At 56.2% G+C, this 19,024-nt stretch overlaps 1 protein-coding gene across 1 annotated transcript; it reads right to left on the bottom strand.

Annotated features, from left to right (window-relative positions):
• Nucleotides 1-4,280: 4,280 nt before the first annotated feature.
• Nucleotides 4,281-18,778, bottom strand: WNT6 (Wnt family member 6). Its single transcript, XM_036083053.2, has 4 exons — nt 18,531-18,778; nt 8,331-8,551; nt 7,768-8,102; nt 4,281-6,113 (listed from the first exon to the last, which is right to left on the bottom strand). The coding sequence occupies exons 1-4, from the start codon at nt 18,599-18,601 to the stop codon at nt 5,652-5,654; spliced, it is 1,089 nt and encodes a 362-aa protein (XP_035938946.1). The 5' UTR covers nt 18,602-18,778; the 3' UTR covers nt 4,281-5,651.
• Nucleotides 18,779-19,024: the final 246 nt, after the last annotated feature.

Here is a 19,024-nt window from a genome sequence, read left to right as displayed (position 1 = left end):
CTGGTTCCAACCTGGGCCCTGATAGTGAATCCTACCCCCGCTGTGGCCTTAGCATCCTCCTCTGTAAAATGGGCGCAAGTCTTCCCCTCTATACACACACCTCCTTCCCAACCTCAGTGTCCTCTCCTGGTTTAAGGACAAACTCTGGGCTCTGAGACAAAAGGGGCCCATTCCTGGAATTGCCCATCCCTGGGGAATTGGAGAGGGGTGGGGCCTTCCCTGTCCCCAGACTGTCAGGTGGTGGGGGCAGCCTGAGCAACAGTAGGCTGACGGCATCCTCCCCCCCTCCTTTCCCCCATCTCTGCCGGCAGCCACCGCAGCTGTCAGGAATTAAGGGCTTGAGGCTGCTGGGGGTGGGGGTGGGGCAATGGGGGGAGCAGTCTGGCTGGACAGCAGGAAAACAGCCGGGGGCAGGAAGCAGTCTGCGTCAGCCAGAGCCTTGTTTGACCCTGGCCGCCCCCTGCCGTCCCCACTCTCCTTCGCCAGGCTGCAAGGACAAGGACAGCTTAGGACTAGAGTTTGGGAAGAGTATGGGGAAGGATAGGGCAGGACCAGACTCAGCACAGGAAGGAGGCAATGAGCCTGGGCTGAGAGAGGGCACCACAGGGACAAGCCAGGCTGGGGAGTCAGGTGCCCATTGACTGTTGGGGAAACTGAGGCACAGAAGGGATTAGGAAGAGGCCCAAGGTGGGACAGAGAATTCCTTCATGACTTCCTTACTCCCTGGGTAGAGCTCACACTAGCCTTTCCATGCTTGAGGCATCATATGTATCCCCTGGGGTAGGCCATTGTGGGGAATACTGATTCTGGGTCCCATGCAGCTGAATCAGCCTGTCCAGGGGCAAGGCCTAGCTGGTATCTCAAGTGATTTTCGTGAGGACCACATTTGGGAAATTCTGCTGAGCTGCTTGAGAGGTCAATTTTTTTTTTCCTTTGACCCGCCGAGGGAAGGTCTCTTCGTCCCCCCCCCCCCAACTCTACTGCTCATGAAATATAGAGGTGTAAAAGAGAAGGAGAAGGCCCTTTCTTTGAAAACCCCAGGAGGCAAATAATGATTTTCGTCTTGTTTGCACTGGGACATAGTTCTGGCCTGATGTCATGAGGGTCTAAAAGTGCCCAAGCCTGGGGCATTTCTCAGTGCAGGGAGGAGAGGGCATATATAGGCACAGGACCTTGGCATGTGGGGAGAGGAGGCCCAGAAAGAGTGTCTGCAACTGGCGCCCCAGTCCCAAATGACCCCTGCCATGGGCAAGCCCCTATCAGCAGCCCCCAGTCCCCACCCTGGCCCTGCCCTGGGCCCTGGCCCTCAGCCCAGCCCCAGCCCCCGCAGCCACCAGCTGAGACCACAATTATAGGGGCCACTGGGGGTGGGGGGAGCACCAGGGATGAAAGGCAGCTCAGAGAATGGTTCAAGCTGTGGCAACTCTGGAGGAGGTTGCAGGGAAGGGAGGGCAAGGGGAGGCACCAGGGTGAGAACAGGTGGGACCCTCACGGCCCCAACCCAGACCAGGCCAGGCTCAGTCCCGAGGTTCTGCAAGAGAAGTCTATCTTGGTGAAGAGGAGAGGGAAGGAGCCCCAGACCAATAAGGGAGGTCTTTGTCTTATCCTCAGGCCTCAGGGACCAGAGCCCCTCGGTAAGGTAAGGGGATTAACTTGCTGCTTTAGTTGCCCAAACTCCTGGTTGGTCATTGGAAGGAAGGGAAATGAGCCCTTGGCCTTAGGCTGATCATGGGCTTTCCAGTAGCTTCCCCACCCATCTGCCTGCATTCTGGCTGTTCCTGATGTGGTCATGCACACATCTGGGGCGCCTCTGTGCTCTTCCCCCAACTCCCCGGTACCACATGTCCCCCATCACTCAGCCAGCAGGGAACCTTCATGGCTCAGACTGTGCCCTGGGCTGAGCAGCTGGGTGAGCAAGGGGGTGGTGGTGAGGGGGCATTTCTGAGCTCTGGGCCTAGCCTTCTCCCAAGGCAATGTGCAAGAGCATAGAGCTATCTCTGAGCTTAGAGATGACCAAGATAATGGTCAAAATGGTGCCTCTCAGGACAAGGCTCTGACCCTTCACACAGGGCATTTCCCAGACTTCTGCTGAGCTTGGTCACAGAAGATGGACCACTAGCATACAACTAGCAGTTTGAAGATCGCAATGCCCTCTTACGATGTACTAAAAAGCTATCAGGGGCGCCTGGGTGGCTCAGTCAGTTAAGCGTCTGCCTTCGGCTCAGGTCATGATCTCAGGGTCCTGGGATCGAGTCCCACATCGGGCTCTCTGCTCTGTGGGAAGCCTGCTTCTCCCTCTCCCACTCCCCCTGCTTGTGTTCCTGCTCTCGCTATGTCTCTCTCTGTCAAATAAATAAATAAAATCTTTTAAAAATAAAAAAATAAAAAGCTATCAGGCACCGCCATTTTTGATGGGAAACTGAGGCTCGAAGAGATTAACTGACTTGATCAAGGTCCAGCTAACAAAGTAAGCCTTTTTTTCACTGTATCATGCTACTTCCTCTGAATTCCTTTTAACCTGACTGGGGTGGTTTCAGTTCATGCCACTGCCTCAGTTTCCTTCTGTGGCATCATGGAGGAGTCCAGCATCACCCACTCTACCCCACTCACCAGGACCTGGCAATAGAGACCGGGAGGCAAGCGTCCCAGCCCTAGGTCCGGGTCAGCCCCAGAGGTTCCAGACAGTCTGGAACCCTAGCAGCTTGACACAAGCTGTCCATGGGTCTCCTTGTTTCCTTTCATCCTACCCTCTTCTGCCCACGGCTCTCTGAGCTCCCCAGATGTCTTGCAGGTCCTGTTGGGCCCAGTTAATAGGGAAGCTGGGCTCTGTGCACCCTCTTGTGGTCTCTGAGAGAAGTGCAGGAGATATTTATTTATTTATTTATTTATTTATTTATTTATTTATTTATCGTATTGAACCCAGCTCTGGGGAAGGCAGAGCTGTGAATATAAACCCCACCCTTAGGGAGCTTCTTTTCTCCTCCATGTGATGCCACGATGCCAATTCCACTCTCCCCCTTGGTAAGTTATCCAAACCCCCTTGAGTAGAGAGGTTCTGAGTCCAGATTCTCCATGACACTTCCCTGAAGCCTTGACCTTTGACCTAAGAGAGCCAGGAGGAGGCAGGAAGGAAAAGTCAGATGCCCTTTCCTTCCCACTGCCGCCTGATACCCCCTCTCCATACATGCCTCACACTGGGGTCCCGACGTGATTCTCAAAGGCTGAACCAAGCTAGGTCAAGAGGTGGATGTGAAGGCTTTGTGGGGAGGGAGGACAGATGCACTAGAAGGCATGGTTAAGGTCTGTTACATCCAGGATGAGTTCCCCTTCCTTTTGTTTCATTTGAAAAACTCTCCTCTCCTCCCTGTGCCCCCAATACCTGTAGTCTTGGGTGGGTGGCGGGGGGTGGGGCGCCAGTCCCAATCACAGTAATACATCTTCCTGGATGCTTATTGGTTTGGGGATGGGCAAGTGACCCACGCTGACCAAATCAGGGTCTTCCTTAAGACTTTTGCTGGGAAAGCCATTCTTTTTTAGACCACCAGCTCTAAGAATGTGGGCATCGGGCTGACATATAGAGAAAGTCTATCTGCAGCAGGAGGTAATGAGGACAGTATGAAAAGAAGAGCAGAGATAAGCTAGAAACTATAGATGTGAGGATGGTGGTGAGGGAAGAAGACAGGGGAGAAAGACCTATGACATTGTTTGGGTCACTGGGTTCAGTTGTGCTTGAATTCAGTCTTACCTCTGGACTTCCCAGGTAATTAATTCCCTTTTTAATTATTTTTCCAATAATTCATTTCTTTGGCCTAAGCTAGTTTGAGTTGGGTATCTTCATTTGCAATCAGGGTCTGCCCTGAGAGTATCAGCTCTCTATCCCCACTTCCACAGTAACTGCCACTTATTACATATAAGCTTGACATAAATTATTGTGCCAAATGTTGTGCTAAGTGCTTTTCATATCTCAAAAAAATTCCTCCCCATGATTCTATGATGATGTGAATGGGTTATGACGGTGTTGCCACTTTCCCATTGAGAGATGGAATCTATTTGCCCTTCCCTTGAATTTTGGCTGGTTCTGTGACTTGTGTCAACCAATAGCGAGTGACAGCAGTGCTGTGTAACTTTCAAAGCTGGACCTTAAGGAGTTTCTGCCTTGACATTCAACACAATCTATTTTGAAAGTGAGCCTGGAGAAGTCTGATGACACTAAAGCCACCATGCTATGAGGAAGCCCAAGCTAGCCACATGGAGAGGAGCATGGAGGAGCCCCAGGGCACTAGACACATATGAGGAAAGCTTCTTCGACTGTCCAGCCCAGCCCAGCCACCACAGCAGTGAAGGACCAAATGAAGGACCACAGCCAATAGTTCTGCCATAAGGAGCAGAACCACCAAGCTGAATTCTGGCAAATTCGTAATCTACAGGATCATGAGAAGTAATTACTTTGGGGTTGTTTGTTATGCAGCAATAGATAACTGAGACATGATGGTGTTCCCATTGTATAGCTAAAGAAACTGAGGCTAACATGCTTATATTGCAACCTTCTAAGCAGCAGCAGCAGGTTCCAACCCAGAGTGCCTGAATCCGAAGCTCATGCTTTGCCTACATACCTGGGTGGGGCAGTCATTGTCCACTATAGTATTTGGACTGTGGGAAAACTGGGGGCTTCCTGAGAAAGAACCAGAAGGAAGGAAATGTGGCTGGGAGGCAAGAGAAACCTTGGGACAGCTTAGCTTCTTCTCCTTCTGAGTGTGATTAGAAATGCCGTTCTGGGCAGTCTTTTGGACACTAACGGGGGTGAAGTTAGTTTTGATGGTAACAAAGTCGGATGTTACTAATAACATTGTTTTATCACATTCTAGTTTATAAAGTGCTTTAATCCTATGGGCTTGGGTGGCCCTAAAAATCTACCCTCGAATTCCCCCAGGGGTCACAGAAACAGAAGGACAGATGAAGGTGTCACAGTCCCCTAGAATTAAGATGAGGGCTGATCTGAGAGCTGAGTACCCTACCAGAGGTGTCTGGGCTTCTTTTCCTAGAACTGTTCAGTCTGTTCCTTTAAAAAGGGACAGCTTAGGTCTTCCTAAGATGCAGGCCGGAGAAATATGGCAAGGGTGACTCTTCATCACGTTGCCAGGAGAGCTTAATCCAATAGGTGAGAAGATAGGGGCCTAAGGATGACCCCTGAGATGCTAGTTCTGTCAAAACCATCTTCCTTTACACACTCCTTGGGAAGCCTGGCCCCATGTCAGCCCCCTGGAGGCCAGCTCCCCTCCCAAACTCTGGGCCCAGTCCTATTGGTTTAAATACTTTTATTGATACTAAACTCACCCACCCACCCCATGGCCAGCAGTTCTAAGGAGTCCTGCATCCAGAGGCCTAGAGACTGGCTCTTTGGTTTCCATATGGGGGCCAAAGAGCGAGAGAGATTGCATTGCCTCCCCGCCCCCAAGCCCTCCAGAGCGCTCCCTGGCGGGTTGAGGTGGGGGGTGCGGTTCTCCAGCGCCCTGGGGCCTTCCTGGGCAGGCGTGTACCCCCAGCCCCGCCGCCTCTCAGTTTCCGGAGGCCTGGGAGATGGGCTGTCGCCGGGAGAAGCTGGGCAGTGCCCCCGCTGGGGTCCAGAGGCCCCGCAGCCGCCGGGCGGCGCGTCAGAGACAGAGGCTGAGCTCCTTGCGCACGCGGCAGCGGTGACACTGCACGACGCAGCACCAGTGAAAGCGACACAGGCAGTTCTCCTCGAGCTGCACGCTCTCCTGGCGGTGCCCGCGGCCGCAGCACAGCAGGTCGCAGCCGCTGAGGTCCGGGGCGCTGCTGTTGCAGGCGCGGCCGCGCGTGCCGGGCGAGCCGGTGCGCCGGTTGGGGGCGCAGAAGTCGGGCGAGTCGGCGGCGTAGAGGAGGTCGGCGCGGCCGGGCGGCTTGAGAGTGCGGACGGCGGGCAGCAGGGCCTTGCCGTCGTTGGTTCCCATGACACGCGAGGCGCCGTGGAAGCGCTCGAGCAGCCGCGCGCCCACCTCGCGGAACGGGGGCAGCTTCTGCCAGCAGGTCCGCAGAGCGCACGAGCCCGACAGCCCGTGGCACTTGCACTCGGTGCGCGTATGGCTCCGCACGGCCTGCGGCGGAGAGCGAATGAGCGCGCGGATGGGGACAGATTGCGGGTGCGTGGTTTGAAAAGGCCTAGAGGACCGACCTAGAATAAGATGGGGGGGGGTGGACGGAAGAGAGAAAAGAGCAGACCAAAAACAAAAAGGAGAGCGCAAGGTGGAGAGGAGGAAATCCAGGGAGCAACAGCTCCGAGAGAAAGAAAAATGATAAAGATGGAAGAGTAAGAGAAGTTGGGGGAGTGGGGCGCTGTACCGTACGTAGCACAGAGACCGCAGGATCCAAAGTCAGGGATGGGAGAGAAAGCAGAATGGACGGCAGGGGTGAGATTCTCCCTGGAGGGAGGCAGGCAGGGGTTGCAGCTGTTGCGCTCTATTCCTCCTACCAGCCTACCAACCCGGCCCCCTCTCGTTGCTGCCCCTCGCGGCCCCAGGCAGGGCTGAGCAGAGTCGCAGAGCCGGCCTCCTGGGCGTCTGTCTCTGCCACCCCTCCCCACTCCTCTCTGACAGGTATGTGGGCCTGTCTGGACTTTCCTCTCTGGGCCCCCTCTTAGCCCCTGCCTGATGCCTCAGGCCTGAACCCTGGAGGACACAGAATGTGTGTGGGGGCGTCCCTAGAGTACCCTGGAACTGAGGCCTAGGGTGCGGGAGGGCCCACCGTGAATGCATTACTGAGAACGGGAATCCAGAACTCCTGCCCCTTATTTGCTATTTTGTGTCTGAAGCTGGGGGTCTAAGAGTCACAACCCCACTAGAAATTTATGGTGTCAGATGATCCAGGAAGATCATCTCTGGAAGCTCAGAGTCCAGAGGCCAACCTGATCTACGGACTTGTGTGCCCCCCTCTTCCCAGGCCTCTCTCCTTCCTCACACCCCCTCCTGGAAACATCTGACCCAGAGAGCTTTCTTGTCCCTAAACAGGACCTCCTGGGGCCCCCCTCTTTGCAGAGGGAAAGAGAGAGGCTGCCAGGATTCCGAGCAGGGCCCCCACTCTGGGGTTGGTGGGTAGCCAGTTGGCAAGTACCCAGATTCGGTCACAGCTTTCCTGGCCTCTGCCTGACTCCCTCCTACCTTCACCAACATCTACTTTTTGTCGTTCACACCTTTCCAAGCCCATCCCTCTTGGGCCTGTTCTAGTCCCTCCCAGGCCTTGCCCGACTCCCCTACCTCCAGACCCCATACCTTTGCCCCAACTTCTATCTTTTCTTTCATCCCCAGCTTTTGTCACCCTCCTCTGCCCATGCCCTGGCAGCTAGGTCTCTACCTACCCCAAGCTCTGTCCCATCTGTCCGGTCTCAGAGGTTCTTCTGCCTTACTTGAGGTCCCTTAAGGCCCCGAGTCCTCTTCCCTGGGTGTCCCCTCCCTACCCTCCCCATTAGACCACCAGCTCCAGGCCCTCCCAGGCCTCCCAAGGGACTCCTTCTTCCACCTTACCTCCCACATACCCCTCCCCCCAGCCCATCTTACAAGTAGTCCCTCTCTGCCAGGTGGCTCCCACACACATAACATACTCCTGCACCCACAGGCCCTCGCACACACCCCCACTTCCTCACGCTTCCACAAACACGCGCCCACAGACCCCACCCTCACCCACTCCCACTCACATCCACCCATGCTCACACATTCACACCCACACACACTCTTACACACCCCCGCCCCCACTCACCAGCCGGCCGGCCTCGTTGTTGTGAAGTTGCACCAACGCACGGATGTCTCCGCGTCCCCGCTTGTGCCGCGCATCCATAAAGAGCCTCGACTTCTCATCCCCGAAGTCCACGTCGTCGCCGCAGCCTCCCCACTCCCAGGCAGCGCTGCCGTCCGGGGAGCCGGCCGGGCCCGGGGGCCCGGGGGTGCCGGGCAGACCAGGGGGGCGGGGAGGGGCCCGGCCGCGGGGCGCCTGGCAGCCGCACTGCAGCAGCTCGCCCATGGAGCAGGCCTGCGTGACCGCGTGGCTGGCGCCCGCGGCAGTGATCGCGAACACGAAGGCCGTCTCCCGGATGTCTGCGGGCGCGGGGAGGGGCGGTCAGCGGGCAGGACCGATGCCCGGTCCGGGGGCACCGGGGCAGGGGAGGGGCGAGGAGGCGTGGCTGGGAGACAGGGTCAGGGCAGGGGGCCCACAGACCCTTGGGACAGGCGGGGCTCCGGCAGCCTCCCCCAATCCCCCTGATCCCCTAGAGACTAAAAACAGCCCCCCCCCACCCCGACCCCGGGTGCTCTGCCCTCACTGACCCTGCTGCAGGATGCGCCCGAAGGCCTTGCTGTGGCTGGAGCAGTTCCAGCGGCGGAAACGGAACTGGAACTGGCACTCTCGCACCCCAAGCCGGGCGCCCCGGGCCAGCTCCGCCACCACTTCTGGCTCGGCCTGGCACAGCTCAGCCTGCCGCCCTGCCAGCCGCCGTGCTTTCCTGCAGATGCTGGTGGGGTCCATGACCAGGGGGCTGCCCACCGCCCTGGAAAGCAAAGAGCCAAGGTCCAGGGTATGACTCACAGGGCTTTGTGGGGAGGGGGGAGGGGGGAGGGAGACCGGCCCTGCTCAGCCCAGGGCTAAGAGCTGGCATGTGCCTCTTGTCTCACCCCACCCCAACTGAGTTTTAGATTGTCCTGTCTGGTTCTCTTACCAGGTCCCTTCTTAACTAGATTTTAGACTGAAATTGCTATAGGGCAAGGATTCGGTCTTACCCTTCTGTGCACATCTTCATTAATAAGTCCTTATAGGAATGTGACTCAAGGTCAAGGCACGGGGCACCAGGTGAGCCAAAAGGGAGACAAGGAAGAAATGAACAGGAGGAAGATCAAGAAAACTGTCAGAGCAGAAAACAGTATGAATCACAAAAAGATACAAAGAAAAGTGGGCAGTATCACAGAAGGATCTGGTCTTAGTGGACAACAAGCTGGTTTTGGCAGCTGAACAACCCTGATGCTAGAAAGGCAGGGGCAATCCCAGGGATATAGAAGGCCACAGGATTTTAGAATGGCTAGGGAAGGGAAGCTCTGAAGGCAGTCACACCCCCTCTCTAGCTCAGTTTGTCCTTCTGTAAAATGGGAAGGTTGGGCTTTGATCTCTAAGGTGGACCCTCAACCATGATATCCTGTTTCCCTGAACTGGAGAGCAGGAGGAAGTAGCTGGGGACTGAGTCTCTGAAGCATGATTGTGAAGTAAGTGACGGGACCCTTCTGCTCTGGGGTCTGTGACCTTTTCAGAGCAGCAGGTCAGCAAGCCAAGCCCTGATGTCACTGGTTGTGACTGGTTTGGGGAGAGGGAATTGCTATTTGGCTCGGTGGGTAAAGACCTCACAGGAAGTTCCACACACTTTCAGAAATCCCTCCATGCCTAGCCTTCATTCCACCTAAGGAGAGAGCTGTTATTTGGTTTCCATATAGCAGACCCCTGAAGGTTAAGGTTATTCACACCTGAGTGGAACTGCTTTAATCAGATTGCTCCGACTTGAACCCTTAGCTGGGATCCCTGTGCTTGCTGTAGGAATGAGTGGGTGGAGCACTTGGACCTGAGAGTCATTTGAGATCACACAAAAGCCCTTCAGCAGAGGGCAGAAAATGACTCCCTGGTGGGGAGAAGTGGCACCAGGAGATAGAAAACGCAGAGGAGAGTGGGAGCTAGGTGCTAAAGGTCAAGGTGGCCTACTTTTCAGTTTAGCTTTCATGCCCATCCGCCGCCCCCCCCCCTCAGTTCCATCCCCATTTGTTCTGCAAGTGCAGGCTGCCCAGGCATGTTCTGGCCCCACAACAATGAGATGTAATGGGCTTGAACAGCAGCGAGAAGAATTTAGGTCTTAAGGTAGAACTTCTCAACTCTTGGGGTGTGAGATGCTTGAAGAGGGAGTTGCAGGAAGATGTGTAAGCTCAGTCCTTTAAGGTCTCCTGGTCTTTCCCCCCCCACCAGACCCCCACTTATCAGATCATTGTCAACCTCTCCACCCAACTAGTCCTGGAGCCAAGATTCTTTTCTCAGTGAAGAGACTTACAGTCCAGACCTTCATTCCTCCATGGTTAAGACCTACTCATCACTGCATTCCAACCGCAGCCTGGAAAGGTCCAGCTCCAACCCCTTCCCAACCCTAGAAAAGTGGTGGATGGAGTAGTGGGGAGTGGGCCAAGGGTAGGGTAGGGCAACCCAAGCTGGTTCCCAGTGGCCCAATGACCTTCAAGTGTGGATCAGTCTCTATCTATCTATCTATCTATCCTCCCTCCACCGACTTATCCACCTCATTACAAGGATTTGAGGCAGCTTCCAGCATGCTTGTATAGGGTCAGTAGATAAGACTATGAGTGCCTTGGGAGTTAAAAGTGGTATTTTCCTTCGTTTCCCATGGCAGATTTTTAGATGCTTAATTTGTATTTCCCCCAATTTTTATTATGAAAATTTGCATGTTATGATTACTATAATACTACAATGAACACCATTTAATACATGTTTCTGAATGAATGAATGAGCCATCTACAGAGAATGTCCTCACTTGAGGCCAGGCTCCTGTCCACCCGTGATTACAGGACTCCTTATTAGCTTCCTCTCTTCCCACCCCCTCCCCCCTACACTGGATGCAGAGGCAGGGAAGCAGGCCTCCCCATGGCTGTCCAGCTCCTTTCCCGCCACCTCGGAGTCTGGGGCTCTGCAAACTCATCTTCCCCACCCCACCCCCATGCCCCTAAGCTCCCCAGTCTCCCCGCCCCAACCCTGCCCTCTGCTAACTCCCTACTTTCCCAAGGTTGACTGGCCTTATCCTCTCAAGGTCACTCTGACCCCATCCCTCTCCTCTCACTCCTCCTACCCTAGGGAAGCAGGAGAGGGTGGGGGTATGCAGGGAAAAAAGCAAAAACCTCCAAACCTCCCGACCTTGTCTGCTTGCCAGGGGCTAGAGATACGAGAGAAATCAGGAGGAGCAGGAAGGGTAGGGCCCTCCAGGAGGTGGGGCCAGCCCTTTGCAGGGTTGAGGGGCTGCCCCAGAGTCAGTTGCTGGTCTGGGTCTGGCTCCCCAGGCTGGCTGGCTGCCTGGGAACGAGGCTTGTTTACGAGCTGGTCAGGAGGAGGGATGGGCAGTAGTAGCAGCTAGAATCCCAAGGGGCCAGCTTGCTCCCTGCCCTGCTGTCCTCGCTCCCATCCCCAAGTCACAGGAAAGAAAACTCCAGAAGAGGAGTGGCAGGGGGGTGTTGGACAAAACATCAAGCCTCACTTCTGTACCCTGGTCTCTGTCAACTCTGGGTGAGCTGAGCCACTGTGGGCAAGTCATTCTCTCTCTGGGCTTCAGAAACCTGAGGAGTTAGCACGAGAAGCCCCCTTATCCCCTCTAACGTTACAACTTGACTCCACATCAAGAAATAACTCGCCCATCTCCCCTCTTCCTTTACCCTCCTTTCTTCCCTTCTGCTTCCTTAGGGAACCAACTCTGCTTTTTTGGCCTTTGAGTCAGCATTGACCTGGGGTCAGCCCAGGGAAGATGTGCCCATTCGGGAGCATCTGCATGTTGTGGGGGCTGGAGCACAGTGGTGGTAGGAAATATATAATATGTAGTATGTAGGATCTGAGATCCTAATCAAATAGCCATTCCTGGGCATAGAAAAAAGGAGGCTAGTCCTAAGAGAAATCAGTATGCAGACAAGAAGGGACAAGCCTAGGGTTGGCCATTCTAACTGGCTTGGCCTGCGCCAAGATCTCCCTCCCAGGGACCTTGATTGGTAGAGTCAATAGCCAAGTGAGGTGGCATTAAGGGCCAGCCAGTTCCTACTAGCAGCATCTGTAGATCTAAGCCCCGGGGGCCCCAGGTTCTGGCCTAACCTACCTTTCCATGCCTAGATTCAGAGGGCCAAAGGGAATGCCAGAAATCACCTAGTCCTCTGGGGTGCCTGGGTGGCTCAGTCGTTAAGCGTCTGCCTTCGGCTCAGGTCATGATCCCAGGGTCCTGGGATCGAGCCCCGCATCGGGCCTCCTGCTCCGCGGGAGGCCTGCTTCTCCCTCTCCCACTCCCCCTGCTTGTGTTCCCTCTCTCTCTGTGTCTCTCTCTGTCAAATAAATAAATAAAATCTTTAAAAAAAAAGAAAGAAAGAAATCCCCTAGTCCTCTCTACCCACCTCACCCCCCATTATATAGATGAACATCTAAGGAGGGAGGTGACTGACGCAGGCCACTCAGCGGAGGGATCTTTACTGCAAGGAATTTAGGTGAATATTTAAAAAAAAATTTTAAGGTATTAATTTATTTATTTGAGAGAAAGAGAGAGAGAGAAAGCATGAGCAGGGGGAGGAGCATGCTGAGCAGAGAGCCCAACATGCCGGGGCTCGATCCCAGGACCCCAGGATCATGACCTGAGCTGAAGGCAAGTGCTAAACGGAATGAGCCACCCAGGCGCCCCTAGGTGAATATTTTTGAAACCAAAGGGGCTGGAGGGAAATGACCGCATGAGGTATCAGGAGACCTCAGATGGAGTCACACGCCCTCCTCCACACAGCCCTTCCTTACTCTTAGCTGGGTTGGCTAACTCTGCATTCATCTGAGATTACACCTCTAACTTTCTGGACTCAAAGCCACCCCCTCGCAAACCCTAAGTCATTGAAATCATACCCAGCATGTCTCCAAGCTCACCTCAGATCCCACTTGCCCCAAGGAGCCAGCCCTGAGCCCCAGCCCTCACTGACCCCACCCCTCCCACAACGCATCACCTCAGGTGTCGCTCGAATGGGGGTGCTTGTGATCCTGCTAGCGCATGACTATTCTGTCTTGTTTTCTCGTCTTATCTCTCCACTTAGCTTGAAGACACACTAAAGACAAAGATTTCACGAGGAAGCATAACATCATCAATAGCGCACCTTCAGAGTTTGGGGAGACTGTGACTGGGGTTTGGATCTGGGCTCTGCCATTTGCTTGTTCTAAGATGTTAGCAAGTCCCTTGCCCGTGAAGTTGGCACTTAATATTTGTTGAATGAATGAGACCTAACCTTCTGAACCTCAGTTTCCACAACTGTAAAATGGAAATAAATGATACCTGACTGCTTCTCTGGTAACAGGAAAAGGGTCTGTCCGGACAGCGAGCTCCAGCAAGTGGGTTTTGTCTTCTGGGTCACACCCGGATTCATCTCTTGGGCCTGCCCAGTGCGGGGCAGGCAGCGTTTGTGGGTTTGTGAGAATGCCCTTCTCACCAACTCTCTGCCCTTACTCCTCAGCTAGGATCCCTGTGTTTCCTCCTCCTGGCCCTGCCCCTGGACCAGAAGCACCCTCCAGGACCCCTCCCCTTCCCCAGAGAGCACTCCTGGGTGGATTATTGAGGAGATCACAGACCCTTTTGATGTCCAGCCTCCTCTGAAGGGCCTCATGGCCAGCCCCCCTCTATTTCCTCACACTCACCCCCAGGGTCCCTAGTCTGACCCCCACCTCCTAGGAGCCAGCAGAGGGAGCCCTGAGCCCCGGGGCTGTGGGTGGGGGCTGCATGGGGGTGGGGGAGGTGGGTGGTGGAGAGGGGGCAGAAAAATGTTGCCTGACGGCTGTTGAGGCGGCTGGGCCCGGGCCTGTGCCCGCCCGCCTGTCCTGTCCTGCTCTGTCTAACTCGGTAATTACTGCTCCCCCTCCCCCAGCCCCTACCCCCACCCCAACCACCACATCAAAGCCAGTGATGCCCCAGCTCCATTAACCCCTGCCTCCCCACCGCCCACCAGACACCCCATTCCCCCCCTCTCCCACACTGGCCCAATTGGGTTCCCTCTGCCTCGTCCTGGACACTGCCCTTCCCCTCTCCTTCTCGTAGCTCTTGGGAGAGGCAGGGGCTCTCCCTTCCCTGATGGCCTTCACCAGTCGAGAGGGCTTCCTATCAGGCAGGGCTCTGGAAGGCAAAGGAGTGGACACACTGACCCTCCACTGGATTCTCTGTCCTGTGCCTCTGCTCTCTCATGCTGCGGTGGGGAATACCCAGGTGAAGGTGGGGCTGGGGAGCAGAAGGGGCCTGTGGAAGGCCCTGTATCCCTTTCCTGACTGCACACAGGGATGAGGTACTCAGCAAGAGGTGGACTCCCAGCCATGGTCCTCACTGCCTGGATCCTGGGTGGCCTTAGGCAAGTCCCCTCCTGTCCCTGGACTTTGCTGGACTTCTAACCATAAGTGAGAAGATTGGCTTAGATGATCTCCAAGTCCTTCCTAGATCTAATTTCTGGCTTAGATGAAGGGCTTGGAGCCAGAGGAACCAGCTTTGGAGGCCAGGTGGAAAACAGAAGATCCCTCCCAGCGACCTTTCCCTCCCTCAGCTCCTCCTCAGGCTGATCAGGGGAAGCACCCAAGGTCTCACCCCACTCTGCCCCGGGTAGGAAGGAGGACACAGGCTAGAGGGCGCTCTGCCCAGTCCCCGGGGACAGGCTGCTGTGTTCCCCAGCGCCTCCTGCTCTGGCTGGCTGGGCGCCCTGCTACCAGCCTGACCGCGGCCTGGCTGCCCGCCCCGCCCTCGCCTCATCCCCTCCACAGCTGCATTTCTCCATCAAAGTACACATTCTGGAATCCCCCTCACTGGGCCCTGGTGATCAAACCTCCCACTGACCTCCCCCCCACCCCACCAACTCCTGGCTTCTGATGAGAACGGGGCAGGAGGGGGTTGCCCCCCCCACCAGGAAATGTCACAGTGCCAGGACTCTGGTGGGCTCAGGGCATGCTCTGGGCTGGATCGAGCCAGCCTCCTTTTGCCCCTGCCCTTTTCTGCTCACAGCCCCATTGTCTCCCTCCAGGGGAAGCTGCCAAGCTGGGAGGCCTGGAGGGGGGGTACTGGATGGCCACCCCACCCCCATTCTCCACCCCACCCTGAGCTTGATGGGGGCCAGCCACCGGACTGCCCACAAAGGGTCAGATAAAGACGCAATGGAAGAGGGTGGCCAAGCCCAGCCTGGAGTGGTGGTGGGAGGTCTAAGCTGGACAACCTGGGTGTCAGGAAGAAGCCTGGGTCCTTTCCCTGACTCCCTGTGGGGCCAGAGATGAGGCTATCCTAAGCCTCTGGTTCCGATTTCCTTTCCATAAGGCGGGGGGCGGGGGGGGGAGAGATAGGCAAGATGAGATGGGGGAAGGGAGTGAGACTGGGTGCTGTTTTGCTTATGGAACAAGGGGGAGGGTTGGTTTCTTTCATAGAAAATATAAAACAGAAAGAGGAAGGGAGAAGAAGGGAGATTGATTTGGCCATTCTGTGAGAGTGATCTATGTTCCACATCCACTGATTGAAGGCATAAATAAAGATGGGTCAGACAATGAGAAGAACTTCCTGGGGGAGGGAGGGAGGGGCTCAGAGAGCAGGCTGGAAGGGCTGGGAGCTGGTGACCAGGAAGCCTCGGACTTTCCGTCTCTTCCTCACTCTCAAAATGGGATCTGTCAGGGCCAGAGCACAGGCTGGATGGCCTGGAGGCAGTGGGCTGGACAAGATGACCTCAAGAGAGCCTGGCCAATGTCCTGGAATCTGGGATTCTGCGATTTACAAAGATACGGTTACAGATGGGAGAGAGACAGACGGAGAGGCCGGAGGCAGAGTTTAGAAAGCATGCATTGCATGGAGGGGGAAGGAGGAGGAGGAAAGAAGGTGGAAGGGAAACTTTTCTGGAACCTGGAGCTAGGTACCTGAGCCTATTCCAGGACCTGGATCACTCCCCTACAGGACCCTCCTTTCCTAATCTGGACGGTCCAGTCACTCAGAGTTCCTGTGGTCCTCTCTGTTCCCAGCCTGGCTGCTACTAGAACGTCAGAGTCGACTGCAGGGGCTGCTGCCTTCCTGTCTACCGCTAGAACTCTGGCCTGGTTAGCATTCTCTGAGAAGCAGGGAAAAGGGGGCCAGCAAGCAGGTCCTAGACATCAGACGCTCTGGGCCTGATAAAGTTCCTAGCCAAAGTAAAGCTGGTGTAGGGGGGCAGTGTGGGGAGTGAGGGGTAGGCAAGGAGTGGCAGGAGCCTCAGCCTACTGGGGATGATGGGTCCAGCCCTCCAGCCCAAGCCAGATCTTGGAGATCGATGGTCAGGTGGGGTGGGGACAAGAGAGTAAGCAAGTAGAGTCAAAGATCCTGAGAAAGGAATCTGGGATCAGACCAAAGGAATGAAGTGTCGGAAACAGACAGAGGAGAGTGAGGGAGCCAGTGCAGGTGGGAGAGGCAGGTTCTCTCTGAGAGGCAGCTGAGAGAGGCAGTTGCTGGACACCTTATCACCCCAGCCCCTCACTCTTCACCCAGCTCACCCTGCAGCTGCAGCCATGAAGGCCCCTGTGTTCTCCTACACCTGCCCTCCTCACCTCCTCCCCCACTCCCTGCTTCCCAGCTTCAGGGTCAGTCTCCAAGGGACCAGGCCTCTCTCCCTCTGGCTTGTCACCCACCCCAGCAGCCCCTCCTGAACAAAGGAACCCTCATAGACACAAGTCTCAGAAAGGCAAATCAACCAATTCAGCAACACTCCACAAAACTTCCCCAGCACCTTTAGCCTCCAGGGCGCAAAGACAAAGGCTCCGCCTTCCAGGAGCAAGGAAGAAGGACCACAGAGGGGATGGTTGTCCCAGTAACTGGCATAGTTGCCCAATGCGTGGGGTGCAGTGGGAGCACACAGAAGGCGAAGGAGGAAAGACAAAGAGATAATGTTATGGAGGATGTGGTATTCTACCTGGAAGGATGAGAATGATTTGGAGAAATGGAAAAGGAGTAGAGGGAGGGCAACTACCATCAGGCAGAGACCCCTGTCTCCATGCCTTGAGAAAGGGCAAAATGAGAAAATGCGAGTCTGGGAAACAAGACAGAGATCCCTTTACAAAGTTTTGCTTGGGACTCTGGATTTTAAATTTAAATTAATCCTCCTTTTCAGGCCTACAGAAGCTGCCCAGGAGAACCGCAGCGTGGAGGAGGGTGACTTAGCATTTACAGAGCACCTCCCAACGCCATATCATTTTGTAGGTAATCCTCCTGTCTGGCCTACCAGATAGGGGGACTGTTTCCCAATTTTATAGCTGAGACGTTGAGGCGCAGGGAGAAGTGACTTATCCAAGGTCACAGACTTAACAAATGGCCGAGACTGGATCTCAGGTCTATTTCAAAACTGACACTATTATTATACTAAGTTATGCTAAGCCAGGATCGAAGGACGCAAGTCCCCTAGCCGGGACCTGGGTCATCCTCGATTTGCTCCCTCGCTGACACCCCCGAGGGACATCTCTCCCGCATCACGAAAGAGGGCTCGCAGCCAGCAGCTCCCTGTGTGGGCATCCAGCTCCCTATCTCCCTGGAAGAGAGGGATCTGCCGGCCCACCCCTCCTTCCAAACCGGGGGGTGGGGGCGGAGTGGAGGGTAGAGAATCCAGCCAATGCTATGGCGCTATGCAAATAGACAAGACCTTGCTTTCTTAGGATTGGCTGATGCATCAGTGATACTGTCCAAGTCCCTCCTCTTTAAACACCCAGCTATTCCGGGCGGGTCTTTGCAGCTCTGGAGAGACCGGGAAGGAAAAAAAAAAAAAAAAGTCCACGGGATCGAGATCTCTGAGAGGTCCCGACCTGGCACCCACCTTCCTAGTTGCTATCCATCCCCAAGACTCAAAGTTCCCGCGACCTTAGCTCCGTAGTTGTCTGCTCTAGGTAGGGCCAGGTCTGGAGGCCACGTCTCCTTGGTTGGCCAGGCCTCCCTCCCTTCCACCGGGACCCGCCACGATTCCCAGTACCTCCGAAGCTGTGTTTTTTCATTTCTGACCCCCACATCTGGAAGGACCGGGAGCCTGGGTCCCTTTCCTGTCTTTCTTCCTCTTCTTTGCTCCAGGAGGAGGATGTAGAGAAAGCCGGGGTCCTGACTCAGTTTCCCTTTACGTTTTTCCCCCGCCACTACTGTCCATTTGAAGTAGCCCTCAGAGAGAAGCTGGTGGGTTTGTGGAGCAGCGTAAGGCGGGGAAGAGACAGCTGTTTGACCCTCTTTGCCTTGTGCCGTCCCACCTTGTTCCTCTCTTTTCCACAAATCCAGTCCTCCTCCCCTAAATCCAGGGCCCTCCTCACACATTCTTTTCTTCGGATCTCTGACTACAGATCTCCCCCCCCCCCCCCCACACACACACCCGCTGTCTACCCGGTGGCTCTTTCTTACCCACGTGCCAGTTCCTTGAGGACCTGGATTGAGCACATAAGCGGAGGGGGAAAGGGGAGGATGGGGAAGGGTGTGTAGCACAAGATAGGAGGAAATACAACCGACTGTGCGGAGTGGAGGTTTCGGAACGTCTGAGTGGCAGTTTAGAAGTGGCCCAGGCGGGGGCCGGCAGGAGAGCGGCACGCACCTCCCCGGCACCTCTCCAGCGGCCCGGGGGGCTGGGCTCGGCTCGCAGGTAGAGCCCGGAGGCAGCGGGAGCGCGTTTGGAAGCCCCCCCCCCGCCCCCGCCTCACCGGCCGCCGTCAGTCCCGAAGCCCCCACCCTTGAGCTGCCCGAGCCGCGCCGGCACCGCACTCACCACCACAGCCCACCGACGTGCGCGGGACACAGCAGCAGCAGCAGCAGGACCGAGGGCGCGGGCGGCAGCATCGCGAGCGCTCTGCCGCCGGCCGGTGCGGTACGGGGCGAGGCTGCCGGGCCAGCCGGGGCGCGCCGGGGCGCGGGCTTCAGGGCGAGAGCGGGCTTCAGGGCGAGCGCGGCGAGCGCGGCGGCGGCGGCGGCGGCCGGCAGGCGAGGGCTCCGGCGGCGGCGGCGGCGGCGGCGGCGGCGGGGGGGCCCATCGCGGGCGAGGAGGGCGCGGCTCGAGGCGGAGAGCGGACGGGGCAGCCAGCGCCTGTGTCTCCCGCGGAGTTCGCTCGGGAGAAGAAATCAGAGCCGGGGGCGGGGGTGGGAGGGGAGCGGGGCCCGGGCGGGGGCGGGGGCAGGGGGGCCGTGGGGTGGCAGTTGCGACAGTCAGGCGGCGGGACTCTCGGGAGGGAGCCGTGCGCCCCGGGGCTGCAGGCGCGGAGCTCA

This window comes from Halichoerus grypus, chromosome 4 (assembly GCF_964656455.1).
Source record: "Halichoerus grypus chromosome 4, mHalGry1.hap1.1, whole genome shotgun sequence".
NCBI classification, from domain to species: domain Eukaryota; kingdom Metazoa; phylum Chordata; class Mammalia; order Carnivora; family Phocidae; genus Halichoerus; species Halichoerus grypus.
Note: the sequence above shows the minus strand (reverse complement) of the source record. Positions and strands in the feature narration are given on the sequence as shown.

Excerpts from the sequence above, each read along its gene's own strand:
- WNT6 (XM_036083053.2), bottom strand. The coding sequence starts at position 18,601 with ATGCTGCCGCCCGCGCCCTCGGTCCTGCTGCTGCTGCTGCTGTGTCCC. Across the intron at positions 8,552-18,530 it reads CACGTCGGTGGGCTGTGGTG|GGCGGTGGGCAGCCCCCTGG; the intron begins GTGAGTGCGGTG and ends TTTGCTTTCCAG. Across the intron at positions 8,103-8,330 it reads CGGGCGCATCCTGCAGCAGG|ACATCCGGGAGACGGCCTTC; the intron begins GTCAGTGAGGGC and ends CCGCGCCCGCAG.